This window comes from Miscanthus floridulus, chromosome 15 (assembly GCF_019320115.1).
Source record: "Miscanthus floridulus cultivar M001 chromosome 15, ASM1932011v1, whole genome shotgun sequence".
Lineage (NCBI taxonomy): Eukaryota > Viridiplantae > Streptophyta > Magnoliopsida > Poales > Poaceae > Miscanthus > Miscanthus floridulus.
Window position 1 is genome coordinate 85,874,472 of NC_089594.1, and position 22,914 is coordinate 85,897,385.

The following is a 22,914-nucleotide window of genomic DNA, read 5'->3' on the forward strand; positions in this document are numbered from 1 at the left end:
TTTAAGGAAATGTTTAACATCCGAGGGTTTATGAAACAAAGGTACAATTTTCCTTCTCCATCTCCAAGTTAATTGTTATGATTTACATGTTCTTTTTTGTATTTTTGTAACCTCTTCTGAGGCATTGATCATCATTGATTCAGATGCATGGAGAGCAACACATTGTATCAATTAGTTGGAGTTGTAGAGCACATAGGAGACTCGGCAGGAAGAGCTCATTATATTTCATATGTTAGAGCTAATAAGATGGAAGGTCCAAAGCAGCACAGCAGTGAAAGTAAATCTTGGTTTTATGCAAGCGATGGTCATATTAGAGAAGCCACACTTAATGAAGTTCTTGGTTTCAAGCCTTACATGCTTTTCTATGAAAGGGTGGGGGACTAAGACTCTTTAATAAGATATTTCATTACATGCTATATACATTTTTCTTTACTCTAGAACCTGAGCATAGCTCAACTCTCCCTAACTCTCAACTTAACTATTGTACTTCTACATCTTGAGAGCTTTGTAGAGATTTCTCTCTTGTGGTGTATCTTGATCTGAATGAGAGATGGCTCTCAATGGATGCCTCCCTAGAAGGGGTCTGGGGGTCCTTTTATAGGGGGAACTAGGAGTCTTGTGGCCCTATGAGTCCATAGCAACGTCAAATCTGGACCCTCGATACGAACCGACCATAAGCAACGGTGTAGATTATATCTTAAAGGCGGTGGGAAACCAACGTACGAAGGAGAGGTCGAATGGGCCTCTCATAGGCCGACTGGCCTATCGGTTGTGCCGATCGGCCCCTTCTAGCACCATTTGGTCCCATCTTTTGCAGACAGGTGGGTCCACTCCCCAGGATCATAGATATTCGTGTTTGCACATTTGTTGACATTGGTTTATATACTTGATGTGTATGACATTGGGTCCTTCTGTCCTGTTTTCTGATTAAATCCTCCTGCATTCACAGATTCACCAAACTCGTGGAAATACTTAGTATAAACCTCTATACCTATACCTATTTTGGTGATTAAGATTAAGGATAAATGCAGGTTAAATTGACGGTTTATGTTTGCAATAATGACCGTCAATAGGTGTCATGTCGCTAGGGGTGGGCGTGCCCGCCGTGCTCTCATCTGCGACGCCGGGCTGCACCTGTGGTGGCATGAGCTGTGGGAGCCCTACAATGCTGCAATGTCTGATGAAGTTTGTGTTATTTGGTTTAACTAGATAGATGCATGTGCGTTGCACGGGGGTCACAAATTTTTATCTATGTATATGACCACACACATGGTTTGCGGATTAGATGAACATATTAAGAAATCTAGAAATATAATTACATAGAAAATATAAAGCTCGCTTCATGATCTTTGTCACGTATATCGTGTAGATCTTGTTTGTAGAAAATATAAAGTCCGTTTCATTTTCTAATACTTGTGTGATTTATTATTATGTATTTTATAATTTTTATTTGATATGATTACTTTAAAAGTTAATAAAAAGCTAGTAAACAATTTTTCATTGAGAGCCCTAAACTATTTTCAAATCCATTCAGACATTTTTTTCTCTTTTTGTCGCGGTTTTGTGGTGGGGCCTCGGCTGCGTGTGCCATCGCGATGGCCTTCTTGGCCATTTCCGTCGATGTTCCACGACGAGAACCTAGCCTACTCTAAGTTCTAGCATGTCATTAATGACATGGTCCTGCTGCTGAGCCGACTCGAGATGCTGCTGCTCTATGCCCCGACTTTCGTTGCCTTGCTTGTGTCCTTTGCCACCATCGGGCGCTGCCAACTTTCGACAAGGGATGAGAGCCATGGACAAGCCGCGCGGCTATGGCTAGGGTGCCGTTGTTGGCCGACGTCAAGGGTGGGCGCTGTGACAGAGCCGCCCAATTCATACATGATTAAGGGAAACAACATGCATCATAATACATAGAGTTCACAGCGGAAGTTTAAGATACAAACCAAGTTCACATTACTTATTACAATACCAAATTCAAATATGATACAAGAAAGCAACATAGTTTTGAAACTACATTATTGTCATAAGTCTAAATACATTGCCAATTTATCAAACCACCTCCAACAAAAGCATGATAGAAAAGTATAAGAACACGGCCTTTATTCATCGGTGTCCATCGCGGGACTAAAGCAAGTGATACAATAACCTTCATACAGAGTGTCACCTGCAACGAAGGGAATAAAACCCTGAGTAATTGTACTCAGCAAGACTTACACGACAAATGTTAAAATAAAAGACTCCAAGGATATGTAAGGCTAGATATGGTGGTGTGAGTTGGATAGCAATACTTTGCAAAAGAGCTTACTAAAGTAATCCTTACTTTCAAATTTTAGCTGCAGGATTGAAGATTTAGCTATTTAGAACTACATCAGCACTATCTTACACCATATAATTGAATTATAGAGAATATTAATCAATTATAAAGAATGGTGCCCATTTATAGAGAATAGTAACCAATCATGATTCAATTGCTAAAATCATATGCCAAGTATTTACTACGACTGCTGGAGTATAAGTTTCTCACTATCCGGAAGAGGTGGCGATTCGAATCGATTACACCAGCTGTGTAAAGCCCGTATCACACACTCCCACAAGTTAGCAACACTCGCGTGAGTCACCGTTCACTCCATTCAGTGGTGAATTTGGACCATTTCGTAAAACTCATGATCCTACGTCCTCACATGAATTGCCCGTAGCCCATAGCAAACATGGTCTTGGACCAGTCCCCTTCCTTCAGGCTCCCCTCCTAGAAATGATAACAGTCCAATGACTCATCTCGAACGAGCCATTTAGTTTCACAGTCAGAACGAGTTATCCGGCCGTTATGTGAAGGTATGTTCAATCTCAACCAAGGTCCAACAACGAAGCGGTCCTTAATTGACACAGACGGAATCAAAACACAGGTCAAGCCTGAGACATCAACAACAACAACCAAGGATCCCGCCCGGTCACCAATTATTAATCTCCATATGAATCTATGGTTTCTCAATTGGACAAGTGACCACCTATATCTCGCAGGTGACAGGAATCACCCGGCTTCTACCGGTCTAAGCATAACTAAGCATAGAGCGGTCTATATCTAGTTAGAAAGGGTGATAAATTTTTCTGGTCAAGGTACGAGATGCAGCAACGGTTACCAATCAACACCTAGCAACTTAATGCATAACTAAAGTTTAACATTACTCAAGTGTAATTTAAAACAGAGATAGATAGGAAAGTGAAATGTTCGGGGCTTGCCTCGGCGAAAAGTGGAGGGTTCGTGGTTCGGGCACTCCGGAAGTGAGTCAGAGGTATGTCCTTTGTCTTCGGGTGGCAACTCCTGAGGGTTCTCCTCCAAGACGGTCACGTACTTGACTGGAAGTTCCTCTTCCAATCCTATATGTATGTAAGCCATGCATAAATAAAGAGAATGCATAAAATGATGCAAGAGATGATGATGCCATGATATGGAAATCAAGATGCACTTATGCAGCCCTAACATCATAGAATACTAGTATTGTTTTAACAACATAAAGGGTAACAAGATGTTGCTTACAATGAAATATTTTACCAAGTACGTGCATATCTCTTCTCCGGTAGAGAAGTTAATTATTTCAATTCATCTAGAAAACATTAGTTTTGTGTGTATTTAGTACATCAACAAGGTTTCACAAAATACCACAACATGATCACATATCCACTCATCATAACAAGGTGGGAGCTAGGCAAGCAACAAGTAGCATATATGGACAAGTTAAAAATTGCATTCCTTTTCTATTATTAGCACATTCATCTTTGTATATATGTATATAACAACGAGGTATAAAAGGAAAAGACCAGCTGCTGCACAAATCTGGTATTCTGGAAATACAGCAGTGCATACCTGTTGTAATCAATATACTATAAAATTTTCATATCATTTGGATATATACATCATAAGATACAAAGAATATAAATTAAACATACAAATTTACTATGAAAATAATACTACATATGAAAATTGGGCAAACAGTAGGTTTTATATTTTTCTTAACTAGAGAATAATAGAACAAAGTTAACAAACTTGGTTTCACAATTTTTGGATAAATAGAACTCTAGATATCATTTTTTGTAAAGTTAAATGATCATTTAATTAGGTAAATAAAACAGTGTATAAAAAGTTGCCAAACATAACATTTTATGACTCTAATATGTAGAGTACAGAAAAACAAAGCTAACAAAATTTGATTCATCAATTTTGGATTTTCCTAGCTCAAGTTATGAATTTTTGAAGTTTGAATCAAAATCTGGAAAAAGAAAAAGACAAAACAAACTATTCACAACCTAACCGAAGCTAGGTGCACCCAGTCCATAAACCTGGAGTGGCTGACAGCCGGGACCCAAGGTCAACCGGTCCCACCTGTCACAGGCACAGGGACATGGGCGGCTTTGACCGGCCAAATCTCGCCGGTGGCGAGATCTCCGGCGAAGAGGTTGGCACCATTGTGCTCCTATCAACCTCCCGCATCGATCAAGGTAACTGGTTGAACCTATAACAGTCCCTAACCATGGCGGCGACGGCTATGGCGGCACGGCGGCGCGGCTTGGCGACGTGCCTGCCGGCTCCGGTGAAGAAGCGGCCGGCACACGCGCGCATAAGATTTAGAGTGACCGTGCGATGCTCTAGGTCTCGGTAATTGATCTAGGGAGGCTGCAGCAGGGCGCGGCCACGTGCGGGGCGGTGCGGCACTCAGAGCACGGCGACGGTGCTTGCCGTTCCGGCGAGAGAAAAGCTTAAAACAATCAACCGATTTAGATTTAAGCAAACACGACCTATATAAAAGCTAAAACAAGAGATAGGGGTAGAGGAGAAATACTGGAACGCGATGGCCACGGCGAGCACGAGCTCGGCGGCCATGGCGCCCATGGCGGCTGCGTGGCCCGAGAGCTTTACCTTCAAAATTGGACGGCAAAGCTAGGAGGGGGTGGAAGAGTGAAGTGTGGCGAATCTATGGGTGCAAGCAATTGAATGGAGAGCGAGCAGTGATGGCCAATTGCTGCCTACAGCGATGAATGGCCGGCGGTGAGAGAAAAAGGAAGAGAAGAAGGAGTTGGCCGGCACTGGGCATTGAATGGCGCGGCGAGGCTTCTCCAGGGCTGCCAGCAAGGTTCGGCTCTGTTCACGGTGATGGCGTGGCTTAAACGGCGAACTGACGAGAAGGACACCGTCGACGACAGTCGCCGGTAAGCAGATAGGCTGCTGATCGGCACGGCACTGTAGCAGCCTGACCGAGCTACTTTCCCTTTCTCTATCTCTCTATCCAAAAGTCCAAAGCTAAAACTCCCTTACTAAACATTGCAGAGCTTAGAGAGTTCTCGAACATTGCTTAAAGGTTGAAAGTCTAATTCTTGATAGTTTGAAAGATATTAATTTTTGAAAATCTAACCTTGAAACTGAAAAACTTCAATCAGTTAACAAGGCTACAAATGAATTGATTTGCTAATTTGGCAATTTATTTAATAGCTAAACTTTGATCAAACAATCCAATCAATAGCTCAATATCAAAGTGCAAACATCACACCAATTCATAGAAGCAAAGTTGTACAAATTTTATTTATAAAAATTGATTGGATAAATTCCCAAACATTGAACTTGTTAACTGCTAATCTCAGAATTTCTTCCAGAGATTCAAAACAGCACTAGATTGAGATTTGTGGCTACAGTTTGAACATGTTAGAAGTGTATCTGATCCTTGATCCTTAAACAAAGTTTGTAGTACACAACCAGTACTTCAACTTTTATTTAGGGTCAAACCTCAGAAAAGGTACAAAAATTATAATTACATTTTGGTCAAAACAGCATCATGAAAAGGGCTTAAAACCTAATTTAAACACTTTGAAGCATATTTTGACTAAATGATAAACACAAACCCTAACTCATTTATGATCCTATGTTGATCTAAGTTACTTAGGTGATCAAACATCAAGCACTTGAGCTATCACATAAACATATGAAGTAACATATATATATATATATATATATATATATATATATATATATATATATATATATATATATATATATATATATATATATATATATATAGGGTAAGGCTATTCTGCAGCTGACCATAGAATAACTTATTCTATAGCCACCTTGATTTACGATAATATTTGTACCAATTTACGATAACATGAATATATATTTACGATACTCGTGTTACTACAATTCACGGTGATATTTACGATAATTTTATAGTAAATCACTTAGTAAGGAGTTACTGTAATCTCGTAAATTAGCATGGTAATTATCGTAACTCAAAGTGACCACAGAATAAGTTATTCTATGGCCAGCCGCAGTGTGTGTGTGTTTTGGGTGTGTTGGTAAGATAGGATCCTGCTGCTGAGTCAGTCATCATGTTCAAAAGGAAGAGATCACAATAAGACTGCCAGTCAGTTAGGGATCTGATGTTTGTTACTCCATATAGAATATATGAGTGTTAGCCTAAGTTTGCTGTAGGCCGGGTCTTGGTAAATACTACTACATATTCAGTTGTTTGCAAGGAAAACAGAGGAGCTGGGGAAACTTTTGTTCATGTGTCATGTCACTTTATTCCATGATCACACACAGAGTGGTCCTCTGGTGCATATTTAAAAACAAGAGAACCGCAGGAGCTCAACCTCAATGAGCACCCTAGACTACAATGACGGAGAACCCTAGACTATGGGTCAATCCCTAGCTTCAAAGGTGCTGATGCCATCTTAATGATGGTACGGTTTTCTACGAAGACCTTTATCTAGAGAGAAGTACCACAATAATATAATTAAGCGAGCTCTTCATGTGTGCAATAGCTAGTGCCCCTCTGTAACCGTTTTCTTTGTTAAACATACTAGAAACATAAGATTTTATATACATACATGCATGCATGGACACATATCCAAATGGTTGAGGGTTTAGGGTTTTAGGGCTTAGGATTCAACCATAAAGCTACCATATCTTTTCTTTTAGGGGAACAACAGGAGGAGCTACAACAATTTTAGAAGAGGATGGAGTGGAAAAAATGAGAACTAAAATAATAAGTAGCTATAAATACTAGTAGCAGTTATGCCAAATCAGATACTCGAGAACTCAAATGGCCAGCTTCTTTCGGACGCACTATATATCTGAACTATTATAATACATACTTTATATGGTTAGATTTGTGATTAAATGTGTTATCCAACTATCATAATAAATTTATAAACATAATACAATATGAAATACATAAATGGTCAAAATGTAATTTTGGAAACCCAAGTCATATCGATGGACCTTATAAAGAAAAATGGAGGTAGTAGATAGGTGTGCCATATATACATTTGAAATGGTGGCAAAAAAAGTGAACCAAGACATTATTAATAATAATGAAGGAAAAATTAGACGACCTTTTATCGCCCCGCGCCCCCTAATAGATATAGAGGTGTATGAAGCAAAGTACCACAACAAACTAAAAATGAGTGTGTAAAAGTAAAACCATGCCGCATTTGGATCATCAATCAAATGTCCCCTGAACTGAACATAGGAAAATGTCGACTTGGAATCTGGCCAACCACCAGAACCACTACCAAATAATTTATAATTAATGAGCATCAATCACCTGTTTTTTTTTTTACACAATCAATCACATCACATGTTGCCTGCACTATTTGGGTTGAACCCCCAATTCCCCCCCCCCCCCCCCCCCCCCCCCCCCCCACCCCCTTTTTTTTTTTGCAGCCCTGCAGGGGTCACCTTCTATGCCTTTCGTTTACGTTTTTGTCAATGGCGCGGACTGGCTAGCCTTAACTGTCACAACTTTTTGAGACAACACCACCTCATGCGTGGCGCTGACATTTAAATACCAGGGTCTATATATAAAACTGTGTGTGCGATATGGATTTTATTTCATTTTAATACCTACACCTCACTTTTGAAAACGGTGCAATGAAATCGAGCACTCTGCTGAGTTTAACCCCTTGAGTTTGCAGCCCGGCTAGGTCGCTCATCTTATATGCCATTTTGTCAATGGCACGGCGTGCCTTCGCTGTCATAATAAATTTTTTTTAGAAAATTTGTCTCATTTGGACGGCGCACGATGCCTGTACGAGTGGCCATGGTTTAAGGCGGTGCTATTTTTTTAATGGTGCTATTTTTTTTAGTTATGGATAATATGTTTATCCACAAGGAGATGGTGTGGTGTCAGTGATAACTTCGTCAATTTCAAAATATGTCGGCTTAGTATTTTGAAGGTAAGCATAAGACTAGGTGGTGTTTGGTTGCTCCTCTTAAATTTTAGTTGTCTCATCGAATGTTTGGACACATGCATAGAGTATTAAATATAGACTAATTACGAAATTAATTGCATTATTTGCGACTAATTTACGAGACGAATATTTTAAGCCTAATTAGTTCATAATTTGACAACGTGGTGCTACAGTAACAAATGCTAATGACGGATTAATTAGGCTTAAAAAATCATCTCGTTGAGTACTGACGGATTATATAATTTATTTTTTATTAGTATCCGAACACCTCATACAACATGTTCCCGACACCCCTCCTAAATTCCTAAATTTTAGTTACTGGATCGGACCACCGTCTAAATAAAATGAGGTCCTATACTATTACACGTGCACGTGAAGAAGATACGGGAGATTTTACTAGTATTTTAGTAGCGCTCCACTGCTTCCCAACCATCTCCTACCTCTGGCAGACTGGCACTGGCAGTTGCGGCTGTTCTGCGTTGCCACCAACCCACCCAAACACCAAGGCCCCGTTTAGTTCGCCGAAGTCGGCGCCGCCCGATTCACGGCAGATAGCGCACTGTAGTATTTCGTTTGTATTTGATAATAATTATTCAGTCATTGACTAATTAGACTTAAAATGTTCGTCTCGCAAAGTACAATCAAATTATATAATTAGTTTTTTATTTCGTCAACATTTACTACTCCATGTATGTACCACAAGTTTAATATGACAGAAAATCTTCTTTTTACATAGTGCCAAAGTTTGATTTTGGTGAAACTAAACGTGGCCCAACACTCTCTCCGTCTCCGTCGACCTCCTTCTTCTTCTACGCTGGCAGGCAGAGGCAGTAGCAGTACGACTCCCTCTCCTCTCTGTGGTCTCGTCTCGTGTCTATCCAATCCCACTCTCTCCTCTCCGCCCAATGCAAACCTTTTCTTGTTGTACGCTGGAGCCTGTCATCTTCACTCTGCTTCACTGCACTGCGTACTAACTAGTAGATCGACAAGATTTCAGCCTAGCTCCATTTTCGTCGGCGATCCAGCAGAGCAGGCTCCACAGATGAAGATGCGGCGGCGGCGGCTACTGCTGAGCCTCAGCTTCCTCCTCCTCCCTGCCTCTCTCGCCTTTCCGCTATGCACCGACGCAAGTCAGTCAGTTCCCTTCCCTTCACTTTGCCGACCGGCGACCGGCGCTGGCGTGCTGCATGCTCAACTAACTTGTTGCTGCTGCTCCTTCTCCCTCCAGGGGCGCCGGTGCTGCTCAACGCCACGCTCAAGTTTTGCGCCTCCCCCAGCGGCAGCGGGAACAGCAGCTGCTGCGACGCCACCGCCGATGCCGCGCTCAGCAAGCAGTTCGACGCCATGGCCATCGCCGACGCTGCCTGTGCCGCCGTCGTTAAGTCAATCCTCTGCGCTGTAAGCATCATCCACCACTACCATATCCCATGTGCCATCACCTGGCCTATGCAAACTTGATTTTTTTTAACACTTTTTCTAAACTAATTTTAAATCTAGTATTATTTTATTTTTTTCTCCAAAGCTAACACTTTTGCCCGCGCCTATTTTCCTGGCGCGGCAAAACGCCTGTGCCGCGCCATGCATGGTGGCGCGGCGAGAGGGATGACGTGGCGACGACCGGGGCGCTGACCGGTGACGTGACAGCCGCGCCATCGATCTTGGCGCGGCGGTGATGCGCCACGCATCATAGCGCGGCAGTGACGCGCCACCGCCCAGGGCGCGGCTGAGCCGGCTAAAGGCCCGCGGCCCAGTCCCGCCGCACCACGCCTTGCCCACCGCACGCACGCCCGAGCCCGCACACCTGCCCGCACGCAGCCGCCGCGCCCACCCGCGCCTGCCTGCCTACCTGCCGCGCCCGCCGCGCCTGGCCGCCTGCCTGCCCGCCGCGCCGGCCGCACCACGCACGCCCGCGCGCCACTTTCGCCACGCCCGCGCGCCACCCAATCCGGCCGCCCGCCGCGCCCTCCGGCCACGCACGGCGGCTGCCTGCCGCGCCACGGACGCCCGCCGCACCCGCAACCGCCCTCACTGCCGCGCGCGCCACCCTCACTGCAGCGCCCGCGACTACCGCCGCCGCCCTCACTGCCGTGCTGTACACTGCTCCCTACTGCCGCACGCCCTTCTCTCTATCCTGTGTCCACTCGCCGCCGCCGCCGAGGCTAGCGCCCGCGCCTCCCGGCCCAGTCTAGTACGCCGCCGCCACGAGGACGAGCACACGCTGCTGCCGCGAGGACGAGCGCCGCTGTCGCGAGGTATTCCCCTAGTGTATTTGTTGATTGAATCGACATTATTAACATAGTAAGTTAGTAAAATAAATAAAGTTGGTATAATTAGTAAAATATAGTTAGTATAGTTAGTAAAGTTACATAGTTTAGTTAGTATAGGCAATATGGTAAGTTAGTATAGATAGTAAAGTTAGTTAGTTTAGTTAGTACAGTTAGTGAGTCTAGTTATATATTATATTTAGTATAATTAGTTGTTGTAGTTAGCCTTGTATAGATGTTAATATTAGATTAGTTAGTATAGTTATAATTAGAATAGGTATTAATATTACTATGGACATTACGTACGACGATTTCGATGACTTGATGAAGTTTCTTGAAATGCTTTTGTAGATGGATTTTTGTGTTAGAGTTTTTTACGAAGAAAGTGTTAGGAGAGAAGATGGTATGTTTAAGGATATGGAAGAAGAATTGGAATAGTTTGATGAAGCTCCTAGCTTCAATGACCTTTGTGTCCGTTTGAATGCAAAGTTTGACGGTGATTTCACACTGAAGGGGGGGGTTTGATACTGGGAAGACTAGGGCATACTATGTCCTCATGCCCTTACGCGACCCTGTTCACTGGTCCCGCTACACTAGGGAGCTCCAAGGTTCCAATGTGCCCATGGCTGAGGTGGTGGTGGAGAATTGCTACAGGATGCAGGGTGTCCTGGATGGGCCGTCCATTGACGGTGTTGGAGGCAATGAGCAAGAATTGGGGGTCAAAGGGGAAGCAGCTCAGGGCAACTCATCGTCCAAGTACCAATCCTCTACCACAACCCTGATGCTGTGGCTAGGGTCACCTGCATTGTCTTGATCTGCCTTTCGCATGTAGTAAGCGGCCTCCGCTTCATCTGCGGCCTGAGACAAGAACATGTTCTCTTCCTTCTCGTCCATGTGGCTAGGCTCACCCGTATTGCCCTGATCTGCCTGTCGCCTGTAGTAAGCGGCCTCTGCTTCATCTATGACCTCTGTGGCTTGAGAGAAGAATGCTTCCTCATCCTCTTCAGCCTTCAAACCCACCTCTGCTAGAGCGATGAGCTCGCTCAGTCTGCTAGTGTCATCCTCATCATTCTCCACCAGTAAGCCCGCCTCTGCTAGAACAATGAGATCGCTCAACCTGACAATGGCATCCTCATCCTCGTCCCCCTCATTGTCCAACACAATCGGACATAGAACGCTGTGATCGGCTCGGGTTCTGTGCTCATGTAACTTGTTTTTCACATAACTTGCACGGGCCACCTCTGCGGCATGGTCCTCGCTGCATCCAATCCCTTCATGTATAAAATACAATAAGTTACCAATGCGATTATAGTACATTTATAAGCAGGCAACGAAAGTAAGAAGGTTTTCAATGACTCACTTGCACACAATGCAGCAACATGGTCGTTCAAGACCTGCATTTGTACGGTTTCCTCCTCCATTGCAGCCTTCCTTGCCCTATCCTCCTCTAATGTCCTCCGTCTCTCCGACCCCATTTATCAAGCCTAACATCGATCGGGTTACGAATACCGCTCTTTCTAGTAAACTCACGCATGTTCTTCTTTCGCAGTTTAACAAAGTGGTCAACATAGTCATGTCCATATCCCCTCTTTAGTACAATTACTTGCATCCCCTTCAAGTCATCCAAGAATTTATCTTGAGCATCATAAGATTCCCACTTGCATTTCCTAGTGCTCTGTTCAAACAAAAAATTATATCATAATTCTTCAAAAAATCTAGAAAATACAATTTCAGGTTTTCAACACCAATAACCAATCTCGTCATAGTCAACCATATGGCCACAATAATAGCCTATTCCAAGCTCTTAAGGGACTAGGCCATAGTTGGATTTAACACCATATTCGCACATGACAGGAGGTGCTTTGTAAATTACCATTTCTTTCTTCTTTTTCTTAGCCTTTGGCGGTTCTTCCGACCATTGGTTCTTAGGACCATACAACCACTCCTTGAAACGACACTTCGCCATTGAAAACACCTAAATAAGGTGACATTAGTACATGAACATATATAGCTTAATATTTCAACACACACACTTTGCACTTACTTCATGCTTGTTTGGACACACAAACTTCAATGTATTCTTTGGGTTTATCACAGCTCGATCTCCACAATCGCATAGAGGGGGTTCCTCAAGTCATCTAACTGTGGCTAAGTGCTTCTCCTTAGCCGTCATTGGAGGGGGTTAGGGGGAGGTGGAACCCACCACTCGAAGTGCTCTCGTGGATGTCGCCCTCTCTACCAATCGTCGAAAAAGAGGTACCTATAGTCAAATTTGTCTACACCGTCGATCCACTGAAAGAAAAGGCATCTCTCATGGGCCTACACAACAAAATTCTAATAAAATATTAGTAACCTAGTAATACAAATGAAGAAAAAAAAACATACGAAAACAATTACTTACGTTAAAACGACTGCATGTGTAGAAGCAACGAGCCGCTGTGTCCGATGTCTCGATTGAAACACGTCGGCCGGACGACCACAGTCACAGTTAGGGACAGGGAGGTCAGGAGGGACGGGGACATCTTTGCTAGACTCGTCAGGGTACAATTCTCTAGGACAACTCTGTTTTCGCCATAACTGCTCCCGAAACATGTCTTTCATCTAATAAAATGGTTTAAATTAAACATTAATCAAAACAACGCAAATTAATATAAAATATAATAATTTGCATTGCAACTCAAAAAATATAACCAACACTTATGGCAACAAAAATATACATAGTAAACATACTTCAAACTAAATAATTAAACTTAACATTGACAAAATCAAACTAATATCTTCCTCCAAATCATAGCCCATAGTTCCCAAACATAATTTTTCCTCCTAACATTAACTCTCATTCATAATATTTCAATCCACCATTCAAACAAAAATAAAAAGTGCCTCATTACCTTGAACGAGGCCGAGGAGGGAGGAAGGCGGCCAAGGAATGAAAGGGAAGGGAGGGAGGAAGGCAGCAACGGAGGGCCGGACGCCGACAGCACTTGGGAGTGGTGGGAGGGCACGGCGCGGAAGTCGTCCACCGCGTTAAGGCAGACAGAGGGAGGGCGGCTCGCAGGCGATATTTACCTGAGACTGTCGCGCCGTGAGGGATGGCGCGGCGGCGCCGTGCCAAGATCGGTGGCGCGGCAGACCCTGCCACGTCACCGGTCAACGCTCCGGTCGTCGCCACGTCATCCCTCTCGCTATGCCACCATGCATGGCGCGGCACAGGCATTTCGCCGCGCCAGGGAAATAGGCACAAGCAAAAGTGTTAGTTTTAAAAAATAAAATAAAACAGTGCTAGATTTAAAATTAGTTTACAAAAAGTGTTAAAAAAATCGCAAACTTTGCTCTTTTATTTTATATATATATAAAACGGCTCCTCACCTGCTCGACGATTTGCTTGCCTGGGTTTGATGCTTTGGGGGTCAGCCGGGCAGGGTTTCGGTGCAGATGGATTTGCTAATTTGCTCCATTCTGCTGCGAGTCTTACTGTTATCTTCACCTGCACTGTTCTTATGTACAGGAAGATTGAAACTTTTGCTTTTCCTGATACTCAACTAGTCACAATCAACAGAGTCCTGCATCATTGTAAAAAAAAAACATGCAGAAAAATGCTAGATGCACTTCACAAAAAACGTTCGCTAGCGTCACAATGATTGCTGTAAAATTAATGTCCAGTCTAAATATTTCTACAAATTCAGACCAAACAATAATAAAAGAAACCATATTTGACAGTACTCTGCGTATTCTATCTAAGTAGTAGTATAACATCATTCCAAGTGACTGAATTTGGTTACCAATACCCTCTGAACTGACTGAGATCTATGTCTCACTCAGAAAAAGCAATTTAATTTACATGTCAATTTAGATGTCTCACTCAAAAAAGGAAGTTTATTTACATGACAATACACTGAATTCAACAACTCTGCTTCCAGAAATGCAGTCCATATTCTGCTGACTTATTCAATGCCGGGCCAAAGATTCGGACGATTCCTTTCCTCTGCAACTCCACGGCGTCGGCAACTTCTGCTCAGTCCAAGGAAACCACTACTCAGGACTACTGCAAACTTGTTTGGGATACTTGCAAGGATGTCAGCATCACGAATTCCCCCTTCCAACCTCCCCTGCAAGGCACCGCACCGCCTCCTAGTTCACCGTCGAAGCTCACCGATGCATGGCAGTCCCAAAGTGACTTCTGCAGCTCCTTTGGCGGTTCGCCTGATGACCAGTCTGTATGCTTCAGTGGTGACACGGTCTCATTTAACGCCACCAAACCTTCACCCTCCCCTAAAGGGATATGCCTTGAGAGGATCGATAATGGGTCCTACCTTAACATGGCTCCTCACCCGGATGGCTCCAATAGGATCTTCCTTGGCAGCCAACCTGGGAAGATATGGTTGGCCACTGTCCCTGAGCAAGGATCTGGGGGCACTCTGCAATTCGAAGAAGCAAGCCCATTTGTCGATCTGACTGATCAGGTGCACTTTGATTCGGCGTTTGGACTCATGGGCATGGCATTCCATCCCAATTTTGCTACCAATGGCCGCTTCTTTGCCTCTTACAACTGTGATAGGACAAAGTCACCCAGCTGCACTGGAAGGTGCTCCTGCAATTCTGATGTGGGCTGCGATCCTTCGAAGCTTGGTACTGAGAATGGTGCTCAACCGTGCCAGTATCAAGTTGTTGTATCAGAATATTCAGCCAAAGGCTCCTCAGCAAATGTTTCTGAGGTTTGCTCCTCTGAACATACTCTTCCAATCACTGTCTTGATGTTCCCTGAACTTCATCTGTTCAGTGCTCACATTCTTCTTGAAATGCTTTGTCAGGCAACTTCTGCTGATCCGTCTGAGGTTAGAAGGATTTTCACAATGGGGCTACCTTACACATCTCAACATGGAGGACAGGTACTTTTTGGTCCTACCGATGGGTACCTCTACCTCATGACGGGCGATGGTGGAGGAAAGGGCGACCCTTTTAATTTCGCTCAGAACAAGAAGTCACTTTTGGGCAAAATTATGAGGCTTGACGTTGACATTACACCGAGTAAGTCTTCGAGTCTTTATGTCATTTGCTGACTTGTTTTTTTTTAACGCAATAGCAGGAGCTCTGCCTTTTAATTAAGTGGGGAAAAGAGAGTTTATGTACAAACTAGGTTAGTCGAGGATAGGAAAGAAACCCCCCCCCCCCCCCCTCAAGCATGTAAAACACCCGGCCCACCGGCGAGGGGGCATCTGCTACCCATAATCGATTGCTCTCTTCCTTTGCTCTATATCATCCTTTATCTTTGAGGCCACCTGCAGCACCGTCTGTATCTTGTTGTCGAAGATTCTCCTATTTCTTTCTTTCCAAACGTTCCAGAAGGTGTAGATTAGTACCCCGTTCAGCCTCCTATGTTCTGATCTTGGCACTTTTGTCGTCACCTCTTCCCACCATGATCGGATATCGGTGGGTTGCACCTGGGGTTGATGCTGGATCTGAGTGAAGTTCTCCCACGATAGGATATGATTCCAAACCCCCTTAGCGAAGGGGCAACATAAGCATAGGTGGAGGCCGGTCTCTAAAGGGCCATTGCAGAGCACGCATTGTTGATGGTGTGGCCACCCTCTCCTCTGTAGGTTTTGTGCCGTTAGAATTTTATCTTGCACTAAGATCCAGGCAAAAATCTTGCATTTGTTCTCCACATGCGCACTCCAGATCAACTCTGTACTGAATGAGACAAGCGAGCCTCTGAACTGTATTCTGTAGGCCGAGCGGGTGGAGTATTTCCCGTCACCGGTCCACCGCCAGGTGATGGTGTCCTGGACGCCTTGCTGCAAGTGCACATCTTGTATTCGTATCCAAAGGGACACAAACTCCTCAATGTGGACAGCGGAGGTGATTTTCCTCTGTAGCTTGCGTATCCAATTGTTGTTCCAGAGCTCTTGTTTCACCGTTTAGTTTTTCCTTGAAACTAGGCAAAACAAGTTCGGTGCTAAGTACCTCGGCGCGTGTCCATCGAGCCAATTTTGGTGCCAAAAACTAGTCTTTGCACCATCCCCCAAAGTTATAATGATTGAGGAGTTGAAGAGGAGACGGTCATCATCAGAGCATGGAAGCTCAGAGCCGTTCCAAGGCTTGTAGTCGTCCATCCATTCCTGCCAAAGCCATCGTAACCGGAGGGCTCTCCCAAATCTGTCAAGGTCGATGACGCCTAAACCACCCAGATCTTTTGGCCTAGTAACAGTTGGCCAGTTAACAAGGCAGTGTCCACCATTGGCGTTCTCCTCCCCCTTCCATAGGAACGATCTTCTGATTTTGTCAATCTTTTTCTTAGCCCATGCAGCTAGAGGAAACAATGTGAGGTGGTAGGTTGGCATGGAGGAGAGGACAGATGTTACTAGAGTGAGACGTCCCGCTCTGTTAAGCCATCTTCCTTTCCATTTGGGTAACCTCTGCCCGATACGGTCTATGAGAGGTTGCACGTGTATCTTTTGTAGTGCTCTGATGTGTAGTTGTAGGCCCAAGTACTTGCAAGGGAAGGTCCCTCTATGATCGTTGAAGGGTGAGAGGGCTTGGTCTAGGTCAACGTCTGCACAGCTGATTGGGTGCACCGAGCTCTTTTGTAGATTGATATGTAGTCCTGAAAATGATCCAAAAGCGTTCAGGATGGCTTTGACGGCTTGAACATCGTCATTTGTGGGGCTGATGAAAATGGCGGCATCATCCGCATACATGGAGGTTCTCCATTTTGCCGCCACGATTGGTAGGGGGGTGAGTACCCCATGTTCGGTTGCCCGGTCAAGTAGCTGTTGAAGCGGATCCATAGCAAGGATGAATAACATGGGTGAGAGCGGGTCTCCTTGACGGACGCCTCTGGCATGGCTAAAAGGGGTCCCCTGTCGCCCATTAATCAAGGGTGTGGAAGTGGATGTACGCAGGAGGATAGAGATCCATTCGCGCCATCGTTGTCCGAAGCCTAGGGCTTGCAGAATCTCGAGCAGGTACCCCCAATGAACCGTATCAAAAGCCTTGTGGATGTCTAGTTTCATGAATAAAGCCGGTATCTTTTGCTTGTGCAACCTTTGAACCGCGCCCTGGACGTATAGGAAGTTGTCATGGATGCTTCTCTTTTTTATGAATGCGCTCTGGCAATTGGAGACAAGTTGGTTGAGTCGGGGGGCAAGTCTGTTTGCTAACACCTTAGAGAAGATCTTCGCAATGCTGTGGACGAGGCTGATGGGTCTGAAATCAGTAACTCTTGTTGCATCTGCCTTTTTGGGTAGGAGGATGATGCAAGCCGAATTTAGCCATTCGAGGCCCTAGGCGTTCAAGTTGAATAGGCTGTTCAGTGCCGCCATTATATCATCCTTAATGATTTCCCAACACGCTTTGAAAAAGGCCCCCGTGAAACCATCCGGTCCTGGTGCTTTGTCGGAAGGCATGGAATATATATTGTATTTTATCTCTTCCTGGGAGAAAGGCAACTCTAGATCGAAGAGATCGTGTTGGTTGTATCCAAGGGATTGCCAATTTAGTGTGGAAACTCGCTGCGTCGCGGCGCCAATGTGATTTTTAAAATACTCACGAATGACCTTTTCTTTCTCTTGATGAGCCACCGCGACCCCCCCATCCGTATGTAGACAATGTATGTAATTCTTTCTCCGGCGTGCGTTTGCTCGAGTGTGGAAGAACTTTGTGTTAGCATCCCCACAGCGAATGTACGTTAGTCTTGATCTCTGTCTGATTCTTGATTTTTCGATGGCCGCAAGTCCAGTGCTACGGGCTTTGAGGCGGCGACATAGTTGAAGTTCTATGGCAGTGAGCAACCTATGCTCTTGGGCTGCTTCTAATTGTAGTAGCACTTCTTTCACTATGGCGAGCTGCATCCTTGTATCCCCTATCTTCTCTTTCTTCCAACGCTTGATACCTTTTGCCACACGTGCCATTTTGATATGTAAGCGTTTGATCGGGAGAGCGGTGGCGACCGGTCTATTCCAAATGTCGTGAACAAGATCTTGGAAGCCGTCCATCTTAGTCCAGTAATTTTCAAAGCGGAAGGAAGTGCTATGATTGTGGTCAAGTTGTCCCTGGAGTAGCAGCGGTGTATGGTCCGACATGAGCGAAGGAAGGGAGTGCAAGAAACACGATGGGAAGGACAGCTCCCACTGGGGGGTACATAGTAGTCTGTCGATTCTAGTGAGCGTGGGGTTTTGCTGCTGATTGCTCCAGGTAAATCGGCGGCCATTTAGCTTGATTTCTTTGAGTCCCAAATGATCGATCGTCGCTCTAAATGCCCCCATGAGACGTCGGTTGAGATTGGCGTTGTTCTTATCTTCCGCCTGGTAGATGAGGTTGTAATCTCCGAGGATGAGCCATCTATCATTCTCCGGCGGCGGAATGTTTTTCAGTTCTTGGAGGAATTGAAGTTTGGCGTCCTCCCCTTGCGGCCCATATACCACCGTAATTTGCCACCTTTTTCCATCTGCCCTCATGTTGATTTGCGCGGTTATAGTGTTCGCGGTAAGTGCAATGCCGGAAAGGTTGAAGAAGTCTTCGTTGACCGCCAGGAAGATGCCTCCACGTGTTTGTTCCGCCGGGAGCACACTATATGAGTTTTCAAATTTCGCTCCGACTGTTCGGCGAACCACATTACGTTCCATAGCTTGCATCTTTGTTTCTTGTAAACATACAATGGTGGCGCCGGTGGTTCTCACGAGCTCACTGACCGAGTCCTGTCGGGCGCCATCATTTAGCCCCTTGACGTTCCAATTAAGTACCTGGCAATTCAACTGTGCCATATGTCAACTAATGGTACCCTACGTAAAATAATTCTTCGGAAGTAGACAAGTCGGACGCCATTTGTTGGTTCAGTATAGGCAATCGGCATCGAGTTAAGCCCACAGCAGCATAAGCACGCACAGATTACGAAAGCATCAACTCGTAGTGGCCGATACAACTGAAAGCCGCTGGCTGTCGGCACGACGATACAGAGCACTTGCTCCCTGGTCGCTGAATTTTTGCTACATCTAACTACCAGCGGACGGTTTGTTGCAGTGGGGTGGGATGGCGACTGTAGGCCTCTGGCTGTCGCCGAACCCAAGCGGCACACAAAAGATGTGGAGCTCGAAGAGCTTCCGCAGTGGCAAACGATTACTACCATTATTACAACAGGCAACCCATTGCGACAGCAGTCATCTAGGCGTGCGGCAGCGCCTCCTCAGCGTCGAGGCCACACAAGGCCGTCATTGCCTTCACGGCGTCGTCATTAAGTGGTCCCTTGTACAAGCTGAAGTAGCGCAGCAACGCGTCGTCATGGCTGAGTCCTCCCATATCGAGGATGCCTTGTTATTTGTTTGTTGCTTTGCTCGAATTAAATTTCTATATTTTATTGTTTTCCTGTAGTCCATTTAATTTCTGTGTTTTCATCTCCATAAATTGATCTTGCTTTTCATCTTAGTTACTTTACATGAAGACTTTGGCCTCAGCACTAGCAAACAAAACGAACACATCAGTACTAAACTCTGGTCCTAACCACCAAACAAAACCTTCGAGTTAGACTATTCCAATGATTTCTCTCTTTTAGGCCCGCGGTGGCTACTAATAAGTTAGCAAATTATTGGACGCATGGGCAGTACTATTAGCTATCATGTTAGTCAAAGATGCCAGAAGATGACTAGATGAGACTGGGATCTTTTTTTTAATGAAACAGGAGGGGTTTAACCCCCTACTGGAATTTTATTAATAATAATAAAAACAGTACAGTGACAGTCCTTAAGAAGAAGTTCAGGAAACAAAGAAGGATAAGAAGAAAATCAAAGCAATTACACAAATGCTTCTAGCCATGAGTCTATATTGGGGTGAAAAGCTGCTTTTGCTCGAACGATAACCAGAGCAAATTCCTTCTTGAAGACCATCTTGCATCTTTGGACTGAATGTGGAATACCTCTGAAGATAATATCATTACGCATTGTCCAGATTGACCAACACATTGTTATAATAATCTCCATGAAGAAAGGCAAGTGGAGCTGATTTCTGAAACTTTCAAAAATGAAACAGGCATTCGTACAGGCAGCATTGTTAGCTATCATTTTTATGCTGAATTAATTGTTGGGCCACGGCTATGAATCTTGCAAGCACTTGTTACTTATCAAATTGATGTCTGCAATTCAAATTAGTCTATATGAGTTGAGTATGGGTTAGCTGGTTTCCTCTGCCAAACATATAGTTGTCAGATAGACTATTAATTTTTTTTTCTGAATGAGCGCAACATGATCTGATTTTTGTTTTTTTTTCTTTTCATTCAGGAACTAGTGAAATTAGTAACACAAGTTTGTGGGGCAACTACTCTATTCCTAAAGACAACCCGTATTCTGACGATAGCGAGTTAGAACCCGAAATTTGGGCATTGGGTCTTAGAAACCCGTGGAGATGCAGCTTCGATTCTGAGAGGCCTTCCTACTTCTACTGTGGAGATGTTGGGCAGGTACCATTCAAGAGCCTCAGTAATCCATGTTTAATTTGCTAGTTACTAATGTTGACTTGCTTGATTAGTTTGCCTTATGTGACTTGGAGTCAGGGATTCATTGCTTTCTAGTCATTGTTGTGGAACTGAATATGTATGTAAACAGCTTCATTTGTGTTTGGACGACGTTAACCGTGTAGGATGAATACGAAGAAGTAGATTTGATCTCCAAAGGCGGAAACTATGGATGGCGTGCGCTTGAGGGTCCACTTGTTTATCATCCATAGTGGGCACCTGGAGGAAATACCTCGCTCAGCTCCATAAACGCCATTCCTCCAATCATGGGATACAATCATTCCGATGTCAATAAGAATATTGGGTCGGCATCAATCATGGGAGGTTATGTCTATAGAGGGTCCACTGATCCCTGCTTGTATGGAAGGTATCATCACCATCATCATTCGCTCAATACATACTGCTATCTCAATATGTCCATTGCTTTCATCCGGAACTCCTTTTGTACAGACCAATTCTTGAAATTCAACTCATGAGGTGTATGTATCTCATTAATGTGTTTCCAGGTATTTGTATGCTGACCTGTACGCTTCGGCCATGTGGACCGGCACAGAGACCCCTGAGAGCAGTGGGAACTACACCTCCACTCTGATCCCCTTCAGCTGCTCCAAGGACTCTCCAATACCCTGCGACACCGCTGCTGGGAGCCCTCTCCCGTCTCTTGGCTACATATACTCGTTTGGTGAGGACAACAACAAGGACATCTATGTGTTGGCGAGCAAAGGCGTGTACCGAGTTGTGAGGCCCAGCCTCTGCAGCTATACTTGCCCGACAGAGAGACGGGAGCTATCTGAAGACTGGTCATGCCCACATTGTAAGGCTAAAAGAAAAGCAGAGCAAAAAATTCTCGTAGTCAAGGCTCCACCTGTCTTGATTGTCACTTTACATGCCTATGAATTTGTCTCTTCTACTGAGACTAAGAAATTGGAAGTGAATGTGCGCTTTAAGGAAATGTTTAACATCCGAGGGTTTATGAAACAAAGGTACAATTTTCTTTCTCCATCTCCAAGTTAATTGTTATGATTTACATGTTCTTTTTTTTGTATTTTTGTAACCTCTTCTGAGGCATTGATCATCATTGATTCAGACGCATGGAGAGCAACACATTGTATCAATTAGTTGGAGTTGTAGAGCACATAGGAGACCCGGCAGGAAGAGCTCGTTATATTTCATATGTTAGAGCTAATAAGATGGAAGGTCCAAAGCAGCACAGCAGTGAAAGTAAATCTTGGTTTTATGCAAGCGATGGTCATATTAGAGAAGCCACACTTAATGAAGTTCTTGGTTGCAAGCCTTACATGCTTTTCTATGAAAGGGTGGGGGACTAAGACTCTTTAATAAGATATTTCATTACATGCTATATACATTTTTCTTTACTCTAGAACCTGAGCATAGCTCAACTCTCCCTAACTCTCAACTTAACTATTCTACTTCTACATCTTGAGAGCTTTGTAGAGATTTCTCTCTTGTGGTGTATCTTGATCTGAATGAGAGATGGCTCTCAATGGATGCCTCCCTAGAAGGGGTCTGGGGGTCCTTTTATAGGGGGAACTAGGAGTCTTGTGGCCCTATGAGTCCATAGCAACGTCAAATCTAGACCCTCGATACGAACCGACCTTAAGCAACGGTGTAGATTATATCTTAAAGGCGGTGGGAAACCAACGTACGAAGGAGAGGTCGAATGGGCCTCTCATAGGCCGACCGGCCTATCGGTTGTGCCGGTCGGCCCCTTCTAGCACCATTTGGTCCCATCTTTTGCAGACAGGTGGGTCCACTCCCCAGGATCATAGATATTCGTGTTTGCACATTTGTTGACATTGGTTTATATACTTGATGTGTATGACATTGGGTCCTTCTGTCCTGTTTTCTGATTAAATCCTCCTGCATTCACAGATTTACCAAAACTCG

The 22,914-nt window shown here is 44.4% G+C and overlaps 2 protein-coding genes across 2 annotated transcripts; both read left to right on the forward strand.

Annotated features, from left to right (window-relative positions):
• Positions 1–9,098: 9,098 nt before the first annotated feature.
• Positions 9,099–21,263, forward strand: LOC136508627 (HIPL1 protein-like). The gene is made up of 6 exons (XM_066503352.1): positions 9,099–9,371; positions 9,470–9,639; positions 14,426–15,220; positions 15,317–15,533; positions 20,774–20,952; positions 21,132–21,263. Exons 1-6 carry the CDS (start codon positions 9,284–9,286, stop codon positions 21,216–21,218), a joined length of 1,536 nt encoding a protein of 511 aa, XP_066359449.1. The 5' UTR covers positions 9,099–9,283; the 3' UTR covers positions 21,219–21,263.
• LOC136507842 (uncharacterized) lies at positions 21,245–22,334 on the forward strand. Its single transcript, XM_066502445.1, has 3 exons — positions 21,245–21,373; positions 21,513–21,989; positions 22,094–22,334. The coding sequence occupies exons 1-3, from the start codon at positions 21,273–21,275 to the stop codon at positions 22,332–22,334; spliced, it is 819 nt and encodes a 272-aa protein (XP_066358542.1). The 5' UTR covers positions 21,245–21,272.
• The last annotated feature ends 580 nt before the right edge of the window (positions 22,335–22,914 follow it).